Genomic DNA, 23302 nt, shown 5'->3' with positions numbered 1-23302 from the left:
AAGTGCTCTCTGCTTATAACGTCCACTGAAATGTCATTTAGAGAGCGCAGCAAAGAGGAACAGAGAAAGTCAGGTCAAGATGTGAAGGAAATCCAAGAATCGTTTGCATCAGCTTTTGAGACTTAATTCACTTCCGCTGCTACAGAAGACCAGGGAGTTGACCTGTTAGTTGACTTCGCCCAAAAGATATTTCTATTTTGAAGTTTGTTGTGTGTATTTTATAGTCATATGTGTCTATATTTTAGTGGACATTGGTTGCTTTTACTTACAAAATATGTCATTTGACTGGCCTAATCTTTTGCATGAAACTTTAGATCCTTCCAATCAGAAATTTCCATACATGCAATAAAATAAATTACAAACCAAAAACTAGAAACTGCAATTTTCAAGGAAATTGAGGTGGGATTGCTGACTCCTGTTCAGGCAGAAACTAAACACTGTTGCTGCTTTGAATTTGTATGAGGCAGCTGAAGGAGTATGATGAGATGGAAAATATGGGAAAAGAGATGAATAATGCTTGCTGTATTGGAAACAGTGAAGTCTTTGAGTCACATTGTCAGATGACGTGCAGAGGAAAACTGGACTGCGTCGACCACAGTGCCCATATATAACCTTGTGGTGCAAATCCCATTTTGCCCACTCAGTTTGAATCAGGCGTGCAACACAAACCCGTTTCCACATGGAGGTGGTGGAAAACACGCTGCAACACCTGCTCCACGAGAAGCCCCCTCACAATGGGACCATTTCATCCCAGGCCAGATGTGTGAACTGCTGGACTCTGACACCATCTGCAGGCTCTTTACGGCCATAAACCCTCGCTGCTCGCTCCCATTGTCTCTAACCTCTACGTAGATGAGGAAGGAAACTCTGCCACAGAGCCAGATTTGTTCAGGACAGAAGAATGGGGGGTGGGCTGCAAAAAAAAATTCTAATGTAAAATCCAAGAGCAAATATATTCTGCGTGCGTCCACTTACGTCACGTCCTTCTTCGCTGCGTCGTGACGTCAGGTCAGCTGATCTCTGGGTGAGCGAGCACAGAGAGAGATGTCGCCGACCATCTGCCGAAGGATGGAGGCTGTTTTCTCCGCGCTGCTTGTCCTCTGCTTGTCTGCTTCAACCGGTAAGAAATATGAAATGACAGATCAGGTCATGAGTCGCTTTTAGGACCCCGGAAAACAACCCCCCCTCCCAAAAAAAAAAAAAAAAACTCGCTCCTCCATTTAAATCTCGCGTCATGTTCCTCCTCTGGATCATCGTTAGCATCGCCCTTTAGCCTGGTGATCATTTCTTACGGATGGTTTGAAGTCGTGGCTCTTTATGTAGATGGGAATACGTGAAGAAAATCCAGTGATTTTAGTCGTATTTTGATATTTCTATGAGCTGCGATACTAATATCTGAGTTGACAAATGAAGGACGTGATATTAGCTTATTGCTCTTTGCGCATTAGCAGGCTGCTAACCGCTAGCAGCGACTGCGAGGTTGTGTTTAGTTAAGAAATTCGTCGATATCTTAAAAAAATGGAAGGAAAATGATTCATTGTTGGTTGCTTCTTCAGAGTGTCCTGTCATGTGACCGGCTGTACAAACTGAGGTTCCTCTTTATTATCCGTGTCACGGGGTTGGAGTTGGTTCATTCTGACTCTGAGGGGTCAGACAGTTGCTGAGAAACACATCAGTGATAATTAACAATAACGTCACAGTGACAGAAAAGACTTGTCCTGTCATTTCAGAGATCCTTCTGCAAAACTTTCCAATGTCTGACCATAAATCTATAAATCTATGACCAATCCGAGCCTAAATTTATCACAGTCCGCTTCTTATACATGCAGTATATATACACATCATGATATAAACACTTTATATACTAATTAGTAGCACACAGTAATCACTTATTTTTCCAGTTATTGAGTCTCGTTTTTCTTTTTTAAATCAAGGACAAAATGTATTATTCCTGTCTAGAATGCTTCCCTTTGTTGTTCGGATCTCATGGATGTACAGAAAACCATGTGTTACATTTCACAGAAAACTTGGATAATCCAAAAATAAATACAGAAATCTTAAACGTTTTGGATAAGTTATTGGGGTTTAGATTAATTTTTTTTTTTTGGCCTCCAAATCATCGAAAGACTTGTGTGCTAACAATGTAGAAAGGAAGTTTGCTCATTTGCTTGTTGGCTGTAGAGCTACTGTATCTTTTCACATTCACACAGGTTTTTCTTTCATTGACTGCCCTCTTGTTTCTCCCAAAGGTGTACACGGGGACAGCCTAACTGTGCTACAGGCTCCAGAGTTTGTGTCTTTCCAGAAAGGAGACTGGCCTGTCTCTGGGGAAAAGATCCCTGACCTGGTGGCTTTAACCATGGGCTTCTCTGTTCAGGAGGTGCTTTTTATAAAAGACAAAAACAACAAAAACAAACACCAGAATCTTGTTTGTCTTATGTATTTATTTAGAAAAGTAACTTTAGCTCATAATTGAACGTGCATAGTTTTCGTTTACAGTTTGTGTTTCTGTGCAGGATCTGTCCTGGCCAGGCCTGCAGGTTGGTCCATTATTCCAGCGTCCCCGGGCTAATGTACTGGTGGTGGTGAGAGGAGTTGATAGCTTAGCCCTACCTCAGAGCGTGGCTTCCTACCCATTGGAAAATGTGAGTCAGACCGGAATTAGGGCTAATTTGAATGTTTCGTAGATCAAATATCAGACTGTGCTATGAATACAGCTGAAGGCTGGAACACAATTTGAAAGAGCTGGCTCAGTTTTTCAGTGAATCGTCTTCTTTCTTACAGCCAGTGCCCTTCACTTTGGATAGTGTTGCAGAGACGGTGCACTCTCTGTTTGCTGAGGACACCCCTGTAGTGCTGCAGCTGGCCCCCAGTGAGGAGGTAATGAAAATATACTGATAGTACAACAAGTCTTTAGCATCCCTCTTGCGGTGCTCACAAATTATTTTTATCTTTCTATTGCGTCTGTCAGAGGCTGTATATGCTGGGAAAGGCCAATGCGGTGTTTGAGGACCTACCGGTCACCTTGCAGCAGATTCGTGCCCGCCTGTCCCAGGACGGCTCTGTACTGGCCTCACTGCCCCTCAACTCCCTCAGCAGAAATGCAGAGGTCTGTTTCTATGTGCAAGACTGTGCCCAAGCAAGGCCTTACAGACTTCCTGTATCTCAGCTTTGAGCAGCAAAATTGGGGCATGTCCTTATTATCACCCAAGAAAAATTCCTCCACGTGTGCAGTGCCTTTGTAAGACAAAATTGTGTCATATTCTGCATCTGAAGTAGGGTATTAAAATGTTCTTCCTTTGGCAATGTTGCCATCATACCCAGAATATTAGTAATGTCCTTATAATTTCACTACACTGTTGGGAAGTCTTTTTTATATTTCTCATGTCTGTTGGTACTTTTCAGGCTGATTTGCTCTTCCTGTCTGAGGTCCAAGTACTGCACGATATCACAGCTCTTGTAAGTTTACCTGGCTTGGTGAAATTGTTTATTTTTCTCTCTCACGAAGATTGTCTGTTAGGTTTTACTTGGGTGTCCTCGTCTCCTGTCCTTCTTGTAGCTGCAGAGACACAGACATTTGGCGAAGGACCACTCCCCTGACCTGTACTCCTTGGAGCTGTCTGGCCTTGAGGAGCTGAGCCGGCTCTATGGCCAAGACTCTGCTCAGTATCGTGATGCGACTGCCATTCTTGCCTCTGTCTTGCAGAAGGTAAGAGGAAAATCTGAATAAGGTAGATGCCTCATCAATTAATCTACTCAAAATTAATTTGACTCTCACCATTCCTTTTCCATTGTAGTTTGGCGAGGATGTGTATGGACTCTATGGCAACAGCGCTGTGGTTGAGGTTGTGACGGTGAAGACTTTTGAGGCTCCTTTGACCAGGAAGTCCCGTTCGATCCTGCAGTCTCAACAGACTGTAAGTGTGAGGCTGGCCAGAATAATTATACAGTGGATTGTTAGAAAATGATTGCTAAGTAATGACAATCAAAACATTGAAAATGGTTTCGACAAAAAGTTATATTATAATGACATGTACTGACTTTCCTTTGTGTTTTTTTGCCAAGGTTTGTAACCAGTATAGTGTCCAACCACTGTTGGCCTTTTTGTTTTGTGTATGACTTGAGTAGCATAACATTGTGCACAGAGAGTATCTATGGGAATGTACAGTGAAATGTGATGACATGGAGGTTATGTGATGTAAAAGCAGTCTACCACAGCTCACTCAGACCTTCTCTGTGGCCTTTCAACTTCTTCTATATGCTGCAAACAGTTAAACCTTTGTTCTTCAGGAAGTCGTTCACGTGGTCACAATGATTCATTTGGTTGCTGCATTCGTTGCTGGTATATGTTTAGCCACACCAAATGAAGTTACAGTAGTGTCTGCAACCCATCAGGAGTGAGTTTACAGAGTACGGGCAAGATGTGGAGGCGTGAGCTGAAGGCAGGCATGAGAGGAGGAGAAACTCATAGCTGCATTTACTAAACAAAAGTTAACGTTTACGGAGCTGTTTGTGTTTTCTCCAGGAAGTTTGAGTGCAGGTGGAGATTATTAGGAAATCTTCAGGAACACACACCAAGCAAAGCCATCTGTTTTGTAAACTCTCTGCTCGCCCAACGGCTGCTGTTTATCACAGCGAGGGAACATAAAAATGGCAGTTTTACAGCAGTAGCCTCTTTTTAGGAATGAGAACTGGGAAAATACAACCTACCTAGATGTGACAAAGTAATGGACGTAGTGTAAACAGCGTTACTGTGGGAAATGTGATTAAAGCGTATTACAAACTGATCGTATTTGATAGATGTGTCCAATGTTGTGGTGCGCTCAGTATGACGCTAAACCAAAGATCAAAACCTGCACTCCTAATATTTTAAGTGTTTTTGTCGTTCAACCTTTATGTCAAATTTAAACCCAGTTTTAGTTCATGTGCCTTGGTTTTTATGACTTGGGTCTGGGCCCATGGAATGCTTTGATCATCCACTCTAATAAAATTGGGAAGGGGAATGGGGTTGAGAGGGTGATGGGGTCCTGCAGAGACCTGACAGTAGTGTTACTGGATCCTTTGAGATGTTGCCTTTTTCTCACGCTCACATCCTGTTGGATACTCATCACATGCTCAGACAAATTAGAATTAAGAGATCTAGAATGGAACGTAGGGGATATCTACTGCGATGCTGGTTCAAAAATGAGTTATACTGATTTAACTGGTTAACTGGGTGGTGTCATTTATAGAATGCAGAAATATTTCAGGAACAAATAAAATAACGTTTCTACCTGGTTGTGACTGTTGCTATTTGTTTGCAGAGTAACCCAGGCAGCCCATACAACCTGGCCTACAAATACAACTTCAACTATGCTGTGATCTTCAACATTGTGCTGTGGCTCATGATTGCACTGGCCCTTGCCGTCATTGCCGTCGCTTACAACCTGTGGAACATGGACCCAGGATATGACAGCATCATCTACAGGATGACCAATCAGAAGATCAGAATGGATTAGATTCTAAACATCAATACTCCAGCTGTCCTTTTAGATCCCTGTAGTGAATGTTAGTGCTTCGTGTGAGGTCCTGTGAAGTGAAAGAACTGTGACTGCTTGAAGGGAGAGAGTATAACACTGAATCACCTCGTTGTTTACAGCACTAGCATAATAATGGATTGAAAAACAAAGAGACAAGCAAACAAAAAAAAAAAAAATTACAATAGCCGGCTCTTAAATTTCCCTGTATAAAGCAGTTACACTTCATCCTCCTCTGGTGTGTACACTGAACAAATTCAGACTTTCTCCTTTCAGTCTCACAGCTCATATCATTCCTTATGACTTAAACTCACTGTTTAATTTCTCCTTTGGTGATTACAAATGTATTTTTCATTGTAAAAGGTTATGGAAGAATGAGATTTGTCTGGTTTCTGTGTGAAGTTGTTGTACTTGTCTTGATGTGTGAAACTGTTTTAAGTTAAATGAACTCTTATGTGTATATATTGAATATACAAATGCACCTGTATGAGAAACTGCTGTACTCTTATTGTGAAAAGATTTGTGCAGTGTTAATTCCAGGTAAATCCTGGCACGATGCTTCTATTCCTAATGATAACTACATATTGGGTTACGTGAGAACTTGATCGTAATGTAGGGTATTAGGCTTGGATATGGATAAATGATGCTCTACGAATTGTAATTAAAATGCCTGACAATAAATTATTACATGGATCAAACTGTTTGTTGTCTGATTTAAGTTACTCACACCCACTACCAGCTTACTGTACACAACAACAAGCTCTGTCGTCAGAGCTCATTTCAAAATTAACCACAAACAAAAACATAACAGAAGACAAGATGGGAAGTTAACTCAGAATGTTATTTAAAGGAGCTGACACTGACTTCATCTCCAGCAGTTCCTAGAATGCCTTTAACTTATATAAGTTATACATAATAATGTTATATTGGCAGTAAACACTGGATAATTTGTATCTATTTGCATATTTCTTTGAATGAAATTTCCTGGAAAAATAATTTGTTTCTCTGCTTCCTGAAGTTTGACCAAACAAAAACAGCTTCACTTTTGTTCAGTTTGTTGTTGTGTGTTACATTGCGTAAGCGTTCAGCCAATGAGAACACGGATATTCGCTTGAAGTCCCGCCCTCCTTTTATCCGCTGTGTCTGATTGGTTGTGTGATTTTGTAACCGTCATCGAATGTATAAAAGCGGAGGACGTTGACAAGCTCAGGAAACTGCGGTCTTCCGGGATCAGACGGACCTTCATTAAGTAAAGATTGATCCAGGAAATAAACAAAGATGGTCTGACTCATAATAAAAGGTTGGTCTTTTTCTTTTGCTTTCATTTATCCATCTATCTATCTATCGATCGATCTGTCGATGTGTACTATCTATTTATTTCAGTGTTTTAGTGCTGTTTTTACATGGTTGTGCTTTTATTTGGCTGATTTCCATTTAATACTACTCAATCCTTCTGCCTCACTGTATTTGAGAAGGAAATATTATTCTTGTTACGACACCACAGTTATTTTATATCCTTGGTTCCTAGTTAGTTGGCAGCTTTAGTGGGCTGTCACGAATAAATGATGGATAGAAATAAAGTTTACTGCTTTAACTTGTGTCTGTCTATAGCAGCTTTTTTTTTATTTATTTTTTTTACAACAGCTTCATTTTCAAGAGTGAATGACGACAAAGCTGTGGATGCATATGTGAAGACAACCTATTGTTGTGAAAAACATATTGATAATGATTTATGATCTTGTTATGTCTTCATTTCACAGCTAGTATCTACGTGGTGAGGAAGATCCGGGCCTCTATTCATCATGGAGAGGAACCAGAGGAAGCCATAACAACACCATGTAGTGCTAGTGGTAAGAAAATGACTACTCAGTGAGTGACAACAGCTTTTGCATAACAAATGAAAGTAGTCGGTTCATGGTTTTGTCCCTATGACCTCACAAAGCCTTGATCGACACACCCTTTTTGCATTGTAACCCGCTCAAACATCATTGTTCTTTTCCTGGCAATTATGTCAGGAAGATTAGGGGAATTAGAGGAATGGACGGTGTGTATGTGTGCAGGCTTATGGAAGAGCATTATGTTCAAGTGACTGACTCACTGAGGTTTCTTTTCTCTACTCAGCTGAAAAGAGAGCGGGACATGAGTCGAGAGGAAACACCCAAGTGGCCCCGCTTATGTCAGGACCTGATGAAGGTGCTGGCGGAGCAGCAGGCATGGGGAACTCCTCGCTGACAGCTGTTAAGAAATGTGGCTCCTGACAGTAAAGATTAAGCTGGACACTCTGACTGTGGTCAGTTTACTGGAAAATTATTAATAACAATGAAAATCTGTCACCCTTGTGTTTTTTTTTTTTTTTTTGTAAAGCAAGTGTAAAGCAATAATTAACTGTTACAGACAGTCTGACATGCAAACAGAAGTCAGAGGAAGAAAACACTATTTTGGACAACAGTTTTTCCAGTGATCTCCTGATACTAATCAAGTGTCAGTGCTGCACTCAGTGTCCAGCTGTAATTCGGCATTTTGTCACAGCAAATATTTTGACTGACCATAGCAGGAAAACACACAGGTGTAATTCATAACAAACAGTTTATCAATTACTTTGGTTTCGAGGTACCAGGCTGTCTACTGTAGACACTGCAGTGTAGAATCCTGTGACAGCCACGACTAAATGCCATGCAAATTAAGTATTTAATAAGTCGAAATATTGTCTGTGAGAAAGACCTGTTTATACTGTGTACTGCAGTGTTTGAAGGCCAACTCACTAACCTCTCTCCAGGGGCTGAGAAGGCCTGATGGTTTTACTGTCGTATCAATAAAAGGGATTCTAAAAATGCCATCAAGTTTATGTTTGTATGTGTTGTATGTGAATAAATAAATAAAAATACACACACACATATATATACTAGCATAAGGTAATAGGTTTAAGGAAAACTATTTTGATGTATCTTTCTTTACCTACATCATTTAATTCCCATTTAGGTTTACAACATTACAATGGTGCTTTGAATCCTTGATCCATGTTGTTGTAGGTGATAGCATGTAATGCAAGTGTTCCTTGGTTGATATTTATTATGTTTGCTTTTACACCTGCTTGTTGGCACAAAAGACCAAGCATTAAATAGTTTCTGGACCAGATATTTACTGAGAGCCAGGAAGAAAAAACGGAGAGCGCTACCGAGGACCAGGAGAAATGTCTAAAATCAGGTGCTCTTCAGGGACAGGGCAAAATAATTTCAAAGCTGAAAATAAATTACATTTTATTTTATTGTGATTATGATTATTATTATTGGGTTTCAACTCAGTGAGGAGATGTCATTAGGACCTGCGGTGAATCATGTGACCTGGTCACATGACTCAACCACTGCTCCTTAAGTCGCTGCACCTGCTATGAAGAGAAAAGAAACGAAAATCACGTAGTTCAGCTACAGACAACAGTCATCTTCAGTGGACAAGCTGTCCGTTATAATATTTTATTCATTTTTATTTTAGATCTGTTTCTTGATGAGCCTCCTGCTCGGGAACCAGCTGTCTCTTCTTCTTCGTGCCATGGTGCCGTTTTCGCTGATGTACTTCCGGATGCCGACCGGATGTTGCTAATGAATACTGATGCGCCCATTAAGGACAAAATCAGACCCAGCGAAATGTGTTCCCGCTTGTTGGTGGACACGTTTGTGCGAAATTTTGGCCCACTTTTTCAGCAGATATTGGCTGTTGAAACCAAGTGAAGCTCCGGCGGTGGGTAAGTGTTGGCTCCTCCACGTTTGTGTTGCATGTCGAATGAAGTAGCATTAATTTGGCTAACTGTATCGGCTAACGCAAGCTAATCGTTTGTTTACTCTGTTGAGTCCAAATATTCCGAAAAAGCCACGTCTAAAATCAAACAGTTTGAGTCGTAAGAGTGAGCTCAAAGTGCATATTTTACCGGCAGCCTGTTTGCTGAGGGTAGCGTCTTAACTGTGCAGCACAAACACCGGCTTCCTGACAATAGAAACATCCAGTGTGTCGGTGTTGGGTGACTTTTAGTAACCTGAAAAATGATAACCTTCACCAGAACCAACACAGTTTCGTTTTCTGTTGTTTTTCCAAACCAATCGTGGTCTAACGCTGTACCTGAAGTGATTGCACCTTGCAAAACTGGAAACGCTTATCTGTTGTGCGAGCAAATAACTGGTTCTTACTGAAGTGATATCTTATTCCAGTAACTGACTGGTAATGATAATACAGTTCAATCTATTTAATGTATAATTCATCCACAGTCTGCCTGTTAAATAGTTTATTATAACTTACTGCTGAGACAGATTTTCGAGTTTGATGTTTTTTTTTTTGTTTGTTTGTTTTTTTCCAAAGAAAGGTTTTATGTTGGCTGGTTTGAAAATTAAAATTTCCATATTATGATCTGATCTTATCATACAGAGCTTGGCCTGTGACAGCTCTTGCCTTACCAAGCTGTGGACCATGATGGAGCGAAGAAGAGCCTTAAAGCTCCCTTTTCATGTGAACAAGGAGGACTTGGTATGCATCGGGGGTTTGGGGATAACAATAAGAACAGGGAAGCTAAGCTTATGCAGCTCCAATCAGCATACTTTTACATAACTAAAGCTGCTTCCTTGCTGCTCTGCTGCAGTTTCCATTATAAGATGCTGCTCTGCTGCAGTTTCCATTATAAGATGCTGCTCAGGCTTCGACTCATTTCTATCACTTTCATAATCAATTTACCTTGTAGATGAGTGTCTTTTATTTTATTTTTGTTTTTGTTTTATTTTTTACAATTTCTTAAAGCTCAACTTTATAAGTTGAATTGGCTTAGTTTGTTTGGCTAACCAGCTAAAAACTAAAAATTATGACTAACCAAAATTTCAAGCTTTGCATTTGAACTGGCTGCACTGGTACACCTCTGACAAGCTCTTGTCTGTTTAAATAATACATTTTATGCATATTAACTAATTACCCTGTAAATTTCAGATGGAAAATCCACTTAAAATCTCCATGCCATGTCTGTCATCAGAGTGTGGGAGGTTAGACAGACAGGTACAGGGGTATTTTTGTTCAGTGACTGACTGTATGAACAAATGTTGTTGTGATAACATTACTGTGGGTTGAAAATTTGAGACTCACAATATTTCCTTCACATGGACAGGTTTCCTGGACTGCATTTACGGGATGCAGACTCAAACATCATGATTCACAGAATAAAAACGGATCGGTGCTGTTTGATCACAAACAAGGAGCCATGGTTAGGATGGAAATGGACAGGTAAGTGTGAGTGTTGTGTTCAGTACATGCTGTTATTTATTCTAAGTTGACTTGTGTGTTCAGTTAATTTAAAATTATTTTTTTCCGTGAAATAGGGTGGCCATGCCTTGACTGTCTTTTCAATACAGTAGCCAATGTGTGCACACACAAGTGACATAATTTTGTTTTGCCACAATGTTAATGTTAAATTGTGAGAAGTAACTGTTTGGGAGAAAAGCTTCTGTCCCATGAATTGCTAACCATAGCTAAAATTATACAAAATTCTACATGAAATTATACTAAACTGGAACAGAAAGTTGTATTTTTAGTACACACACACACACATACATATATATATATATATATATATATAAACAAACAAACAAAAAAACAAACATTAACATATTTTTGGATAATGGTTATCATCCTCCTAAGGTCCTTCTCTTTGACTCCACCCCCCCAGACAGCAGGAATTATAAAACCCCTGCTGTTTTATCTTCAGGTATCAGGTTTTGTGCCTGCATATTTTAATTTTTCGCAGTGCCACAAGCTTCACTGTTTACAGGAGACATTACTTGGAAGCACTTGGGCACATGACTACACGTACAGCTTATCTACAGCAACAGACTCTCTGTTGATCAACTGTAAGGCAGAATACCTCGATAGGGCACCATGTAGCAGGGAGGCCACTGATGTAGGAAGATTTTGAATGAATGTTTTCTTTTTCATTCTGTAGGAGGAAGCCCTGTCTGATCCTGACAGATGTCCTGAAGACAGAGCTGGGTAAGACTCATATGGAAAGGATAAAAAGCAGAGATCCAATGGAAAACAAAGGCCAAATGTCAAGTAAGCGGAAGGAGAGTTGTCGCAAAGAGGAGCCTGTGAGAGAAAGAAGATCTGTTCAGAGAGATGCCAGCAGGAGTTCTAGCCCTAAACACAACCAAAGTCCCACCTCCCTACCCCCACAAAGGTAGGAAAACACTGTAAAAGGAACAGATTTGACATATTTTGCAGGAGCAACACTGCCAATATATATCTTTCTGGTAAATAAACGGCTCCAGCCAGCAGCCACTTTAGACCGGAAACCAAACCTTACTTATTAAAAGCTTACTCACGTTTTATATCTAGTTGGATCAAGCCATACAAAAGGTGTAAAAACAGCAAGTTGCTTCTGAACCAGACAGGGTTGGTTTATGTTTGGAGCAGGGATTTCCTTCGTTTGTGATGAGACAGCTGAATTGCCAAGAAATTACTGTTTCCTGCAATTAAGTTTCTTTTTCTTTTGTTTTGTTTTTTGGCCACTTGATGGCAGTATTCGTCCTCACACAGAAACCCACTTGCAAGCATTTTTTATTTACACATCTAGATGTTATGGACAGCGTCATTCATTTGGATGTCTGGGTGTCAGGTGGTGGCCCGTTCCATTTGTGGAAGCTGTGGAGGAAAACGTATATCCTGGGGGTGTGCAGCATCTCTGCAATAATGATAATCCCACAGATAAACAGCAGAGAAAGGGAGACTAACCGTCTGAGGCAGATGTGTAGTTGTATAACTTTTTTTTCCCCTTCCTTTTTTATCCATTTATATATAAAGATCCAGCTACGGAAGTTCTGCACTACTTCATTTGCATTTCCTAAAATTGAGAACACCTTTTTTCTGTATAAACAGAATGTTATCTCTCTCATGCTCCCAGGTCAAGACTCAGGAGAGGGCTACATGTTGAATATGAAGAAGTCAAAAATCAAAGCAAAGATGTCAAGGGGGTGCTAATAGGCAAGGACAATGATGCAGATAATTTTGCTGAAGTTGTAGGTGAGTAAATACCCGACAAATGTATTGATATAATGCTCTGTTGAATGTCAGAGTTATTCTGGTGGTTTTGGCTTTAGCCTTGAATCGATCATTTGTCTTACTCTGCAGAAAGCATCAGACATTTATTTTGTCAATTCTCCCCTGACCTTGATGAAGGTTTTCTCCCAGTGGCCTTTCATTTTAATAGGTGTCGCAGTTGGAGAGCTTTATTACTGCCACACTAAACAAATTAAATGACAAGTCAAATTCAGAATTTGTGCCTTTCCGAACAGATATCTGAGTTTATAACTTAACCATATGTTTTTCACTATTAATGTCCTGTTGGGAACATATCCATCACACTCTAATGTCATTTGCAATTAGTAGCGTGCATTTATGTTTACCTCAGCATGTTGGATTGATCAATGTTCTTCTGTCTCATATAGATTGTGGGTTATCAGTGAGCTGGAAACCTGCAGAAGATGTAGGAGATTATGATGAGTTCTCTAAGTGGTCTGTACCAGAAAAAGAACAGCACAGTTTGGTGGGTATTGGGCGGTGTCTTAGTTCAAATTTTTGTCCGTTTTACTAGCTGACTTTAACCAAACCCAATGCCACAAAAAGCAGGAAACTAAATCCCAGACTTCAGCCTTGTACTGTGAATGTGGTGGCCTCAGAATAAGTCCTTGATATTTATTTATTTATTTATTTATATATTTATTTATTTATTTAGCACAGAAGCCATCACAGTAATCAGCAATTTTTTTTGGTACACACACAAATATATATATATATATATATATATATATATATATATATATATATAGCAAAATGTTGAACATGATATTCTCAAACAAGTTGGCAACTCCATCAGTGGCAACTCATAATTTCAGTTTTTGTGTTGTGATTCACCAATGTTAATCATAATTTCAGTCGCCAAATGACTATTAAAAAGCCTTCACTGATCTCCTCTCTACCAGTATCAGTACTGTTAGTACATTGCTTATCCAGCAAGTACACAATAATAATGGTATACCGTATACTCTCCTGTCTCAACAGAAGAGAAAGCAAAAGGAGTCAGGGCCTCAGTGCAATAAAACAAGCATCCACAAACGGTCCCGTCAGAGTGTGCTCCGCTTCAATAGGGAAGATGTAAGAGATGGCAGACCAGATCCTGTACCTGTTTGTGATGAAGAAAGTGAAGAGGACAGGGATTTGGAGAGCCTGGACCGTAGCATTGTACAGTTCACTGTAGAAGGAGATGACGGAACACTAGTTTTGGTCCCAGTCAGTAATCATAATGTTGAAGATGCAGACATCATTGGCACCTCCGGACAAAGTCTATCATCTAGCCGGGACAGCGGAACCAAGACTAGAGACTCCTCTGAACCAAGTGAGTACACCAACAGAGGAATAGTAATGCTAGACAAATAGGTAGCACCGGTGGGTGGGTGCTTAATTTTCTGTGACAAATGACAGAAAGCGAACAAACTAAGCTGTGTGTAATATTTTCTTCCTATATTTTGTCCTGTATCTCATTTACTGTTGTGATTCTTCTTATTTAATCCGTTTACATGTATTTTCGGGGCCATTACATCTATTTTACAGTGTCAAATAAGGGCGCAAATGTGTTTGGGACTATTCTTGTCCCTCTGATTTCCAAAAACGTCATCACACTGATGCAGGCTTCTTCATGCTTATATTTCAGTTGTGCTGTCCAGCGATGATGAGAACACTGACATTACAGAGAGATGCAGCCCAGCAGTTAATAGAAAAGAAGACGGAGTGATACAGGAAGTTGTCGACAAGCAGCCAGAATCTTCTGACATTAATGAAGTGCAGGTTGGCAGAATGTGGCTCCTCTGCTATATTTCAAAAACTCCTCTTCAATACAAGAAAACGCGTCATGGAGTAATCTCAAAAAAACTGGTTTTGATTTTTATTGATGCTCAAGAATCTAGTTTCAAAAGATTTTAAGACACTGTGTTTACTTTACACATAGGAAACAACCTTGCACATGTTTCTAAATGGAGCTAAGTTAATTCCTAGATTACTGTGGCATCAGAAGAGGTGTTTTAGAGACATGCAGTGCTCTAAGGGTTTATTTCACTGCAGGGGGTCCTGCTTACCATCATCTAATTGACTGAAACAAATGAGAGCATGGTTAGCTTGTGTAACAGTTTGTGACTGGCTCACTCAGATTAGAACGACCTAGAATGAATTAAAAGGAAAATTCTGGGTATACCCAACATAGAAACGTTTTTCTTCTACCTATTACTACCCAATTATTTTGTGCCACAAGCAGTATATAACTCAAAATGTTTCAGTGCCAGCTCACAATTTAAATTTTAAATCACATATAAAAATTCATGTGTTTGTAGAGAGATGGTCTCAAGGGCTTCATTCATGCTTCATTATTCTTGAACAGACGGAGCAGACAGACTGCTCTTACCTCTTGTAATACATGTTTTTGGGCATTAAATGAGCAGTGAGATCCCCCTCCCCTTACCTGGTACTCCACCAATTCACTCACTGCCTGAAAGATTTTATATTATTTATTCATTTATTGTGAGAAGTTGCACAAAGACGACCCCTCAGCTGTTGTTTCAGAACCACAGGAAGTGATCAAGTCAGCTTTCTGCTTTTAGTTGTAAATACAACTTCTGTCTGTAATTCTATGTCTCCCAAAGACAGCAGTTCCCAGACGAAACTGGATAGGGAACTAATAATAGACTTCCTGTGCGTGGGAGGACTATGTCTTTAAATATAACATGAGTTGATTTAAAATAAGATACTTTGATTACAAAATGTAATCCATAGTCATAAATCCAACCAAACCTCAGAAAATCCGTTAATGACTAAATCTTTGGCAGTCAAAGGGAAGATGATGGAAGCAAGTCCTGCATGGAAAAAACATAAGTCCCATAAGTTTGTTTATTTAGAGAATCCACTCAGAATGCTACATAAGTACGAAGTGTTACACATAAGACCAATACCTCTAATTATTTATTCTAAGGTCATTCCTGTTACAACCACTTGATGGAGCCAAATTTCCAAATTCTCATATTCATATAAAAGTTTTACTGTTAATTTTTTATTGGCTTTGACCATGTTCCTGAACTTGGTATTGGTATTATTTTACTGTGTCAATCTTACGATGAAGCATGATTTTTGCATTTTTCTTCAACCCTGTGTTTGGGTGTGTGCTGCAGGTGGTGCATCTAGTTGATCAGCATCCCGTTTCAGAGGTGTTTCATCCCACCCTCACTGTAGGCATCTCCTGCATGGGTTTAGCCTTCTCCACCCTGTACTCTGGAGGTTACCAGGCAAAAGCCAATGGAAACATCGTGGTAACCTGACTGAGACACAAATATGTGTTTTTCTGTTCACATCAGTTATTCATCACTTCAGGTCACATGCAACTAATTTTCTCCTCTCCTCCTTTCACAGATGGGAGACCACAAAATCATCATACCAGTGCGAGGTAAAACAGGTTTTCATACAGTAATATAGAAATACAGAGTGGATGTGTCCTGCCTCTGACCCAAGAGAAAAGTCATCTTGCTTTATTTTGGCCATGCTGTCTGCTCACCATTTTCCCCATCTTAGTGGTCTATCTCAGGGATTAAGGTGTCCGTCTGTGTTCTTGGAATAGACCCTCGTGGTCTGAGTGTACTTTCACCTCTGACCCTGTGAAATCGGCCCTTCAGGACTCAGATTTGGTCTTGACTTTGTATGTGGGAATTACCTTTTAGTGAAATCACATTTCATCACTGTAGCTATCATAGCCATATTCTTAGTTTAGCTTTATGTGTGGCCATTACTTTTTTAAAGGCATATGCACCCAGCACATGGGGTTTAATGACTTTGTTTGTTTTCCTGTTTTCCTCTTGGACCGCCATGAACTTTACATTTTCAGTTCAAAGTGAAATAGTTGAACAACATTTGAATGGATTAGTGAAATTAACTGCAGATATCCTGGAAGATAAATTACAATAACTTCATGATCATTATAACTGTAACTGCCTTTTTTCATGCAAAGGGAGATCAGACCAACATCAACAAATGTTTCACATATCGAAACTGGAGGACTAGCACGTCAGGCACCAACTATGTTCACAAACTTTTGTTTTTATTATGATTAATATTTTGTGTTGTTACAAACATTGCTATAATAGATGCTGCTGCATAACCTCATCTACAGGAGATATTTTATGGGTCTGCTAAGATGGACAAGTAACTGTTGATACCAAGATTATTATCTGAGAGTTGTTACCTTGTATGATAATTCTGCAGGCTGCTGAACTAACCTGAGCTCCTTGTGTTTCTTCAGACAGGAGTGGACAGGTGGAGGTGATGCTCAGCTTTGAGCGCAAAGAGCTGAGGAGGTACAGTGTTTGGGAGCAGCAGGAAATGGAAATGCGGGAGCTTCAATTCAAGGATGATGAGGAACCGTTCCCTGTTGCTGTCCTTCTGTTTGTTGTGTCCGAAACTGCTGCAGCCGCTGTACAGCGCGACCTCAGTGGGCTCTGTGTCAGAAAGGACAGAACCTCGAAACCTGGTAAGATTCTTACAGTCCTCCGTGTAAATACATCTTCAGTACTGGAAGTTAGCACCTTCAACTCATCTCTGTTTCAGATATCTTTGCCTTCGCTCTGTAAGTCTCAGTGTTTTTGTGAAACATAGTCTGGTCATGACAGACCTGCTACCACACATTTCTGATAACATCTTCTGTATTGCTTTGATATTTGACCTTACTGTTAATCTACATGATGTATGATATTGTTGTGATGTTTTTATTTCAATAGGCAAGGCCAGCCCCTTCATCCTGCTGACTCTGAGGGATCCCCTAGAGGGCATGGAGGGGGCGTTATTGCGCTCCCTCCTGGAAATTGACTGTCTGAACAGCCTGGCATGTGACCAATCTGTTGAATCCCATAGTGAAGACAAATTCAGTTTTTGGGAAGACGGCCAAACTCCTGTTCTTTCTCTGGATGATAGCGTGAAGCTGATTGGAAAAACTGGACTGGACTTGCACCTGCTGTCTTTGCTGGGTCAGGAGAGCACCGACCCTGAATTTATCACAGAGCAGGATGCTTCACATTCTGACATAGATGAAATCAATAAAACATACAACCAGCTGGAGGCTGAGCCACGAGAGAAGGCAGCCCTGGAGATAGAGACAGAATCAGAGGAAGACAAAGAGATGCAACTCAAACCTGAAGAAGAACACAATGAAGAAGAGGTTGAGCAGCACCTTGAGGTAATCTTTGACTTTTGAACCCTAAAAAAAGTCTAATAATTATGAGTAACTTACCCCTTTTGTCTATTTTTTCTGTTTGAATCAATTAAAGTTAAATAGAGTAGAATTGTGTGAATTAACAAAAAATTGGAGTAAAGTCTTAAGAGTGTGCATTTCCATTTCCTTTTAAGGGTGTCCTCAGATTTATTTTGTTTCTCCTCTGACAGTATTGATCAATGCGATCTGCAGATGGTAAATGATTACAATGTGTGTTATAAATGTGCTCCCATAGAAGAGAAAGGAGGAATCCACCAACATATATACACTGTGCCATATGAGAAGCAAAGGATCGTACTCGGTGTCCCTTTGTAAACCAGACTCAAGCTGGAGTAAATACAGACATCAGGGTCTGGCCCAAAGGCAAGTAACCTGCGTTATTTTATATGCAGCGTCTAATGCAACCAGGTGCAGCTGGGACTGACATGTAGCTTCCAAAAAAGGATCTTTGGCTCTACAGTTCATTATTGCAAACAAGAACATATTAGAAATGAACGAATCACAGATCCAAGGCTTTGCTTGGATCTGTAATTGCATTCCCTGGATTCTGATACCTCAGCTCATAGGTATTTGCTGTGACAGAATACGGATCTGTTCCCAGTACTCTTTTCACCAACGTTAAAACTTAAAATGTGATTCTGCATAACTCATTTGGTTTATTTTTATGTAAAAATCAGAAGAGATCTGGGATTACAGGAAAATGTCGACATTCATACAGACTTTAATGTAGGGACTATTTCTTTAGATGTCAGTGGGTCCTGATACTGATCAGCTCAGTCAGAAATATTGTGATAATATAGTCTGCAGAAGATCGAATCTTTGGCTTTTTTTTTTTTCCTCCATGTTTCTGCAATAATCTCTGTTCCACGGTCATTTTAAGATGGCTCATTCCTCATCTTTCCTCCTCGGTTAGATTGATCCAGTATCCTCCTCCACCAGCAAAAGGAGGAATAACTGTTACAATGGAGGACCTGCAGTGCCTTGATAGTGGGCAGTTCCTCAATGATGTCATCATTGATTTTTACCTCAAGTAAGGCATGCATTTTTAGCAAACAGAATTACTTTACTTTCTCATGAGTTTGTGTAGAAGACTGACAGCTGACTGTGTTGAAACAGATACCTCTTCCATAACGCGTCAGCTGCTGTGGCTGAGCGCTCACACATCTTTAGCAGCTTCTTCTACAAGCAGCTGACGCGGAGGGACAATGCCAGTGAAGGCGGCACCAGTGACTCGTACGTATTGCTGTCAAAGCTTGGTATTTACTGCCCCTAGGAAATGGTCTTGAACTGGCAAAATGTGTCGCCTTACCTAACTGCCTGAGACTGACACACACTAAATAATCTCTCAAGGGATGTAATGCATCTATTTCAAAGTTTATCTCTAAGCAATGCGCTTCAAGACAGACTGATAGATGTTTTATCTTCAGGGCTTTTTGTGGCCAAATCCACTCGCTGCACTGCAGACCAGTATACTCACCTCGACCTGACTTGGTGTCATTATACAACTCTATGATTTCATAATCGATGAACTCATTTTACGATTCGAGTTAATAATTTGGAAGTGTAAGCTGCTTTAGTCCAGTACCTTGGAATGGATTGCTATTAATTTTATTAATGACTCTGGGGATTTCTGAAACCGTGTTCCTGTTCTGCTTTTGTTGTCCTCAGCTGTCAGAGGCAGAGGCGGCACCAACGGGTTAAGACTTGGACACGCCATGTGGACATCTTTCAAAAGGACTTCCTGTTTGTGCCTGTCAATCAAGAGTGAGTTTAATAATGAAGAGATGTTTTGTGCTGATTTTATTTTTTTTTTTTGGTGGTATGTCACTTTGCACATCACATTCCTCTGTCTGTTTAGGGCGCATTGGTATTTAGTTGTTATATGCTTTCCTGGGCTGGACGAGCCCACATTTGAGCCCTGGACTGGCCCAGATTCAAAGGTGCCAAAGAGCCACAGTGGAACAGATGAGTCACAGGATCAAGCTGAAGTTCAAGAATCTAAAAGTCCTAATAACCATTCAAAGCCATTCACATTAAACCGAACTGACAGCACGGACATGGAGACAGGTTGGTTGGTGTCCCCACTGATTGATGTTTTCTTTGTCAGAACCAATAATTTGTGTATAAAAATCACTTCTTCTCTACTTTTTGTTCATATTTTAAGCACTTTCCGTTGTCATAGCATTGATGTGGAAGCTGAAGGTTGTGGTTGATTTTTGTATTTTAGAAAAGGCACAGGAAGAATCCACCAAAGATCAACCACCTGGTCAAGTGGTAGGAAATAAAACCTTTTTGTGCTCATTGTAATTATTTTCACAGAGAATATTGAACAGTTGTTTTCTCTAAATCCATGGAATTGATTATTTCTTTTGTTGTTTTCTTTTTTTAGAATTGCACAGAGAAAACCTTTCAGAAAACGGATGTTTACAAGATGTGAGTGTGTTGGAAAGGACAACAGAAATAATAAAATAACTAATAAGCGGCACATGTGAGAAAAGGATTCACAATAAATGCTTCTTCTCTTTACAGGCCGTGTATTCTCATCATGGATTCCCTCAAACTTTCCCTACATGAACGAGTCTTCAAACTCTTACGGGAGTAAGTATGAAACTTTTAACCCGTCTGCCTGAAGTCATGTCTGTGTTTTTATTATGTGTTGCATGTGTGTCCCTCAGCTACCTTCAGTCTGAATGGGAGGTCCGTCGTGGCTCGTCGAGGGACTTTGGCCCGGATCAGATGAAAAGCTCACATTGCCGTGTTCCCCTCCAGGACAACAGCAGTGACTGTGGCCTTTATCTGCTGCAGTATGTGGAAAGTTTTTTGAAGGTAAAAGACAAGTCATATGGATCAGCAGATCTTTAAATGTTAACTCTGTTCATTATGCGCAATATTTTAAGGCATTCTCACAGTTGGAAACTTCTTCTGCTCGGCCATTTGTTCTCAGGACCCTGTAGTTCACTTTGACCTCCCGCTACACCTACAACGATGGTTCCCACGGCAGGAGGTGCGAAGGAAACGAGATGAAATCAGAGATCTGGTACTTTACCTTTACCGACGGCAGAATGTGGATGAAAACAGATAGTGCTCTGTGCTCATTGTGTCTCATTCCTGTAGTCGTTTATAAATCGCTGCTCATACTGAGCAACGGACATTTCAGCTTCATCCGAAAATATTTCCTCTAGATTCTGTTTTACGCCATAACTTCATCAAGACACAAACCTCTGGCTGTTTTGAGGGAGTGGATGTGAAGGCATCAGTTAATTCTAACTAAGCTAGTAGCTGTTGGTTCAACCAGAAATACTTGTGGTACTAAGCTGTTTATTTCTAGACCCACTAGTGTTTGTAAAACCCAAGACTTTTTACAGATTGTTTTTATGCTGCACGATATTTTATAAAATTGATTATTTTTATTTAATTTTCTATGTAGAATTTGAAGGCAAACAAGTCTTGAGTGAATGTTTAACACAGCCTAGTTTGTACTGGTAAATCTCAGCTGCCTTGCTGAATTTCAATGTAAAATGTACAACTGAAGACTCAGGAATTGGAATCTGTCCTACATCAGTTTTAACAGCTACTCCATCAATGACTTCTTCGGTCAATCATGGTCTCATTTAAAGGCGCATTAGTTCGCTCCAACAGGTCTTCTGTGTAACGTATAGAAGCTAAGATCTTTCACTCGCTTTGCAACAAACCTGATCTGTGTATCCTGCTGTGCATCTGTGACGCTGTCAGGCCTGTTCATGTTATACAGGGGGAACCAGCTGTACCTCAGCTTGACTGCACTGCATCAGAATATCAAAATATTTATGCATCCATTTCATATTACAGGTGTCTACAGTATAGGACTGCAAGTAAATAAAATCCAAAAATATTGAATTTGCATACAAGCAAATCAAAGAAAAGATGATGGTCATCACAAATGAAAAGATGAATCTTTTGCCAGTTTAAAAAAAAAGCAAACAGCTTAAAACTTAAGTCAAAAATTCAAATAATTAATAGTATAATTATGTTGACCAACTACTTATTAACAGTTAAAAATGTAGAATATTCTCATGAAACTTTCTCTTTGATCAAATTTAATATGATAATCCTTCTAGAATTCAATTGCTGCTATCATTGACAAATAAACATATTAGCTGTATATATTGCAGACCAAGAGAAAAGGTTTTGGTACAAAATGTGGATGATGAAGTGGTTGCTACTTTACTTTTTGCTACTGTCAGCATAATCATGTTTCAATACGATTCGATACAATATACGAGTGCTCTGAATCCTTAAATAAATGTAAAATATTTTCAATTTGGAAAAAGCTGCGGGGTGCACATACGTTGGCATGTAGCACAACCCTGTGTAAGGTGACCTACCTAATTAAGGCATGCTCTGACCCAATGAGATGTTGTGGTCCATCATGGATTTTGTCTAAGTTCTCAACAGAGTTGTTGGTCTCAATACGCCATAGCCTTTATCCTCTTAGTTTGTTCTCCTCACCCCTTTTTTTTTTTTCCTGTTTGTTTTTGTTTGTTTTTTCCATCAATGAATGTTCAGGAGTTGATTCCAAAATTATCTTTGGTTTCACTGGTGTATTAAAACTAACAGACCAAACCACTTGTTTGTGTTCTTTGTTCCTGGGACAGTTATACTGAGCAAACCCCCCGTGTTCTGGATGAATAGCGGCATGATAAAATATTACATTGTTTGTCAAATCCCCTCTTAGACTGACTGGTAATCCTCCCCCCATTCTGTGCTTAGTAGGTTTTTTTTTTTTTTTGGGAATGGCCATCCCTTCCCACTGTGCTTTTGTCTTTTCAGCCGTTGCGTCACTGGTATCGAAACATACAGGACTTTTACACCCATTTGGCTCTGCTGCGAGCTGTCCATTATCTCAGGTTACAGGATCAAGTCCTTACTGGAGTTGAATAAGAACCAAATGCTGTCCAGCAAGCTGTTGCACAGTTGACATGACAGTTTAACTTGGCACCTTTTTAGGTACAAGTCTCTGGGGATGCTGACACTATGGGAAGAAATATTTTTTTTATTTCTATATGTAAAGTTGTATCTGCAGCTTTTTACACTTGAAGTTACATTAGATGCCCTTTTTTGTGTTTTGGTGGAAATAAATAATTTAAACTTCCACCACACAGGCTCTGATTTGATTTGAATCACTTATATGATCTGATATTTAACTAAAAATAGTTTTCCCACCCTCGCCCACATTTATGCAGATTAACGACCCTTTTGAGGGTCCACCCCTCCATTGGACTAAGCCACCTAGTTAATATCCTGAACGAGTACTTTTACTCTTCAGTATTGGCTTATGACCACATATTCCCAAAAACTAATCACATTCTCATCAGCCTGAACAAATATTTAGAAACGTATGGAGACATTTAATTCCCTAGAAGTTCGTTAGCCCTCATTACTTGTCCCATTCTTCCGTCTTTTCACATACATAAAACATCTATTT

At 39.9% G+C, this 23302-nt stretch overlaps 2 protein-coding genes and 1 long non-coding RNA gene across 4 annotated transcripts; all 3 read left to right on the top strand.

Annotated features, from left to right (window-relative positions):
- Nucleotides 1–998: 998 nt before the first annotated feature.
- Nucleotides 999–6209, top strand: atp6ap2 (ATPase H+ transporting accessory protein 2). Its single transcript, XM_029530579.1, has 9 exons — nt 999–1120; nt 2250–2380; nt 2517–2645; nt 2785–2880; nt 2972–3109; nt 3406–3459; nt 3560–3709; nt 3798–3917; nt 5304–6209. The coding sequence occupies exons 1-9, from the start codon at nt 1045–1047 to the stop codon at nt 5496–5498; spliced, it is 1089 nt and encodes a 362-aa protein (XP_029386439.1). The 5' UTR covers nt 999–1044; the 3' UTR covers nt 5499–6209.
- Nucleotides 6210–6700: 491 nt separating this feature from the next.
- LOC115062326 (uncharacterized) lies at nt 6701–8356 on the top strand. The gene is made up of 3 exons (XR_003842373.1): nt 6701–6816; nt 7277–7366; nt 7638–8356. It is a non-coding gene; the product is annotated as an uncharacterized LOC115062326 (long non-coding RNA).
- A 596-nt stretch (nt 8357–8952) lies between these two features.
- Nucleotides 8953–21868, top strand: LOC115035262 (sentrin-specific protease 7). Of its 2 annotated transcripts, XM_029493005.1 has the most exons (23): nt 8953–9255; nt 9930–10028; nt 10479–10544; nt 10654–10769; nt 11485–11718; nt 12442–12560; nt 12986–13083; nt 13599–13932; nt 14248–14381; nt 15752–15889; nt 15990–16023; nt 16873–17100; nt 17348–17802; nt 18074–18201; nt 18752–18868; nt 18955–19071; nt 19507–19602; nt 19697–19905; nt 20066–20112; nt 20228–20271; nt 20368–20436; nt 20514–20664; nt 20783–21868. In XM_029493005.1, exons 2-23 carry the CDS (start codon nt 9972–9974, stop codon nt 20918–20920), a joined length of 3129 nt encoding a protein of 1042 aa, XP_029348865.1. In that variant the 5' UTR covers nt 8953–9255; nt 9930–9971; the 3' UTR covers nt 20921–21868. The 2 variants fall into 2 exon arrangements, with proteins under 2 accessions (XP_029348865.1, XP_029348866.1); XM_029493006.1 differs by lacking the exon at nt 10479–10544.
- Nucleotides 21869–23302: the final 1434 nt, after the last annotated feature.

This window comes from Echeneis naucrates, chromosome 21, assembly GCF_900963305.1.
Source record: "Echeneis naucrates chromosome 21, fEcheNa1.1, whole genome shotgun sequence".
NCBI lineage: Eukaryota > Metazoa > Chordata > Actinopteri > Carangiformes > Echeneidae > Echeneis > Echeneis naucrates.
This window is presented reverse-complemented; position numbering and strand designations above follow the sequence as displayed.

Bases quoted from the DNA above. Each gene is read 5' to 3' on its own strand.
- LOC115035262 (XM_029493005.1), top strand. From the start codon at position 9,972: ATGATGGAGCGAAGAAGAGCCTTAAAGCTCCCTTTTCATGTGAACAAG. The intron at 11,719-12,441 runs GTAGGAAAACAC...TCATGCTCCCAG, and splicing joins ACCTCCCTACCCCCACAAAG to GTCAAGACTCAGGAGAGGGC. The intron at 19,603-19,696 runs GTGAGTTTAATA...CTGTCTGTTTAG, and splicing joins TTTGTGCCTGTCAATCAAGA to GGCGCATTGGTATTTAGTTG.
- atp6ap2 (XM_029530579.1), top strand. From the start codon at position 1,045: ATGTCGCCGACCATCTGCCGAAGGATGGAGGCTGTTTTCTCCGCGCTG. The intron at 1,121-2,249 runs GTAAGAAATATG...TTTCTCCCAAAG, and splicing joins CTGCTTGTCTGCTTCAACCG to GTGTACACGGGGACAGCCTA. The intron at 3,110-3,405 runs GTCTGTTTCTAT...GGTACTTTTCAG, and splicing joins CCCTCAGCAGAAATGCAGAG to GCTGATTTGCTCTTCCTGTC.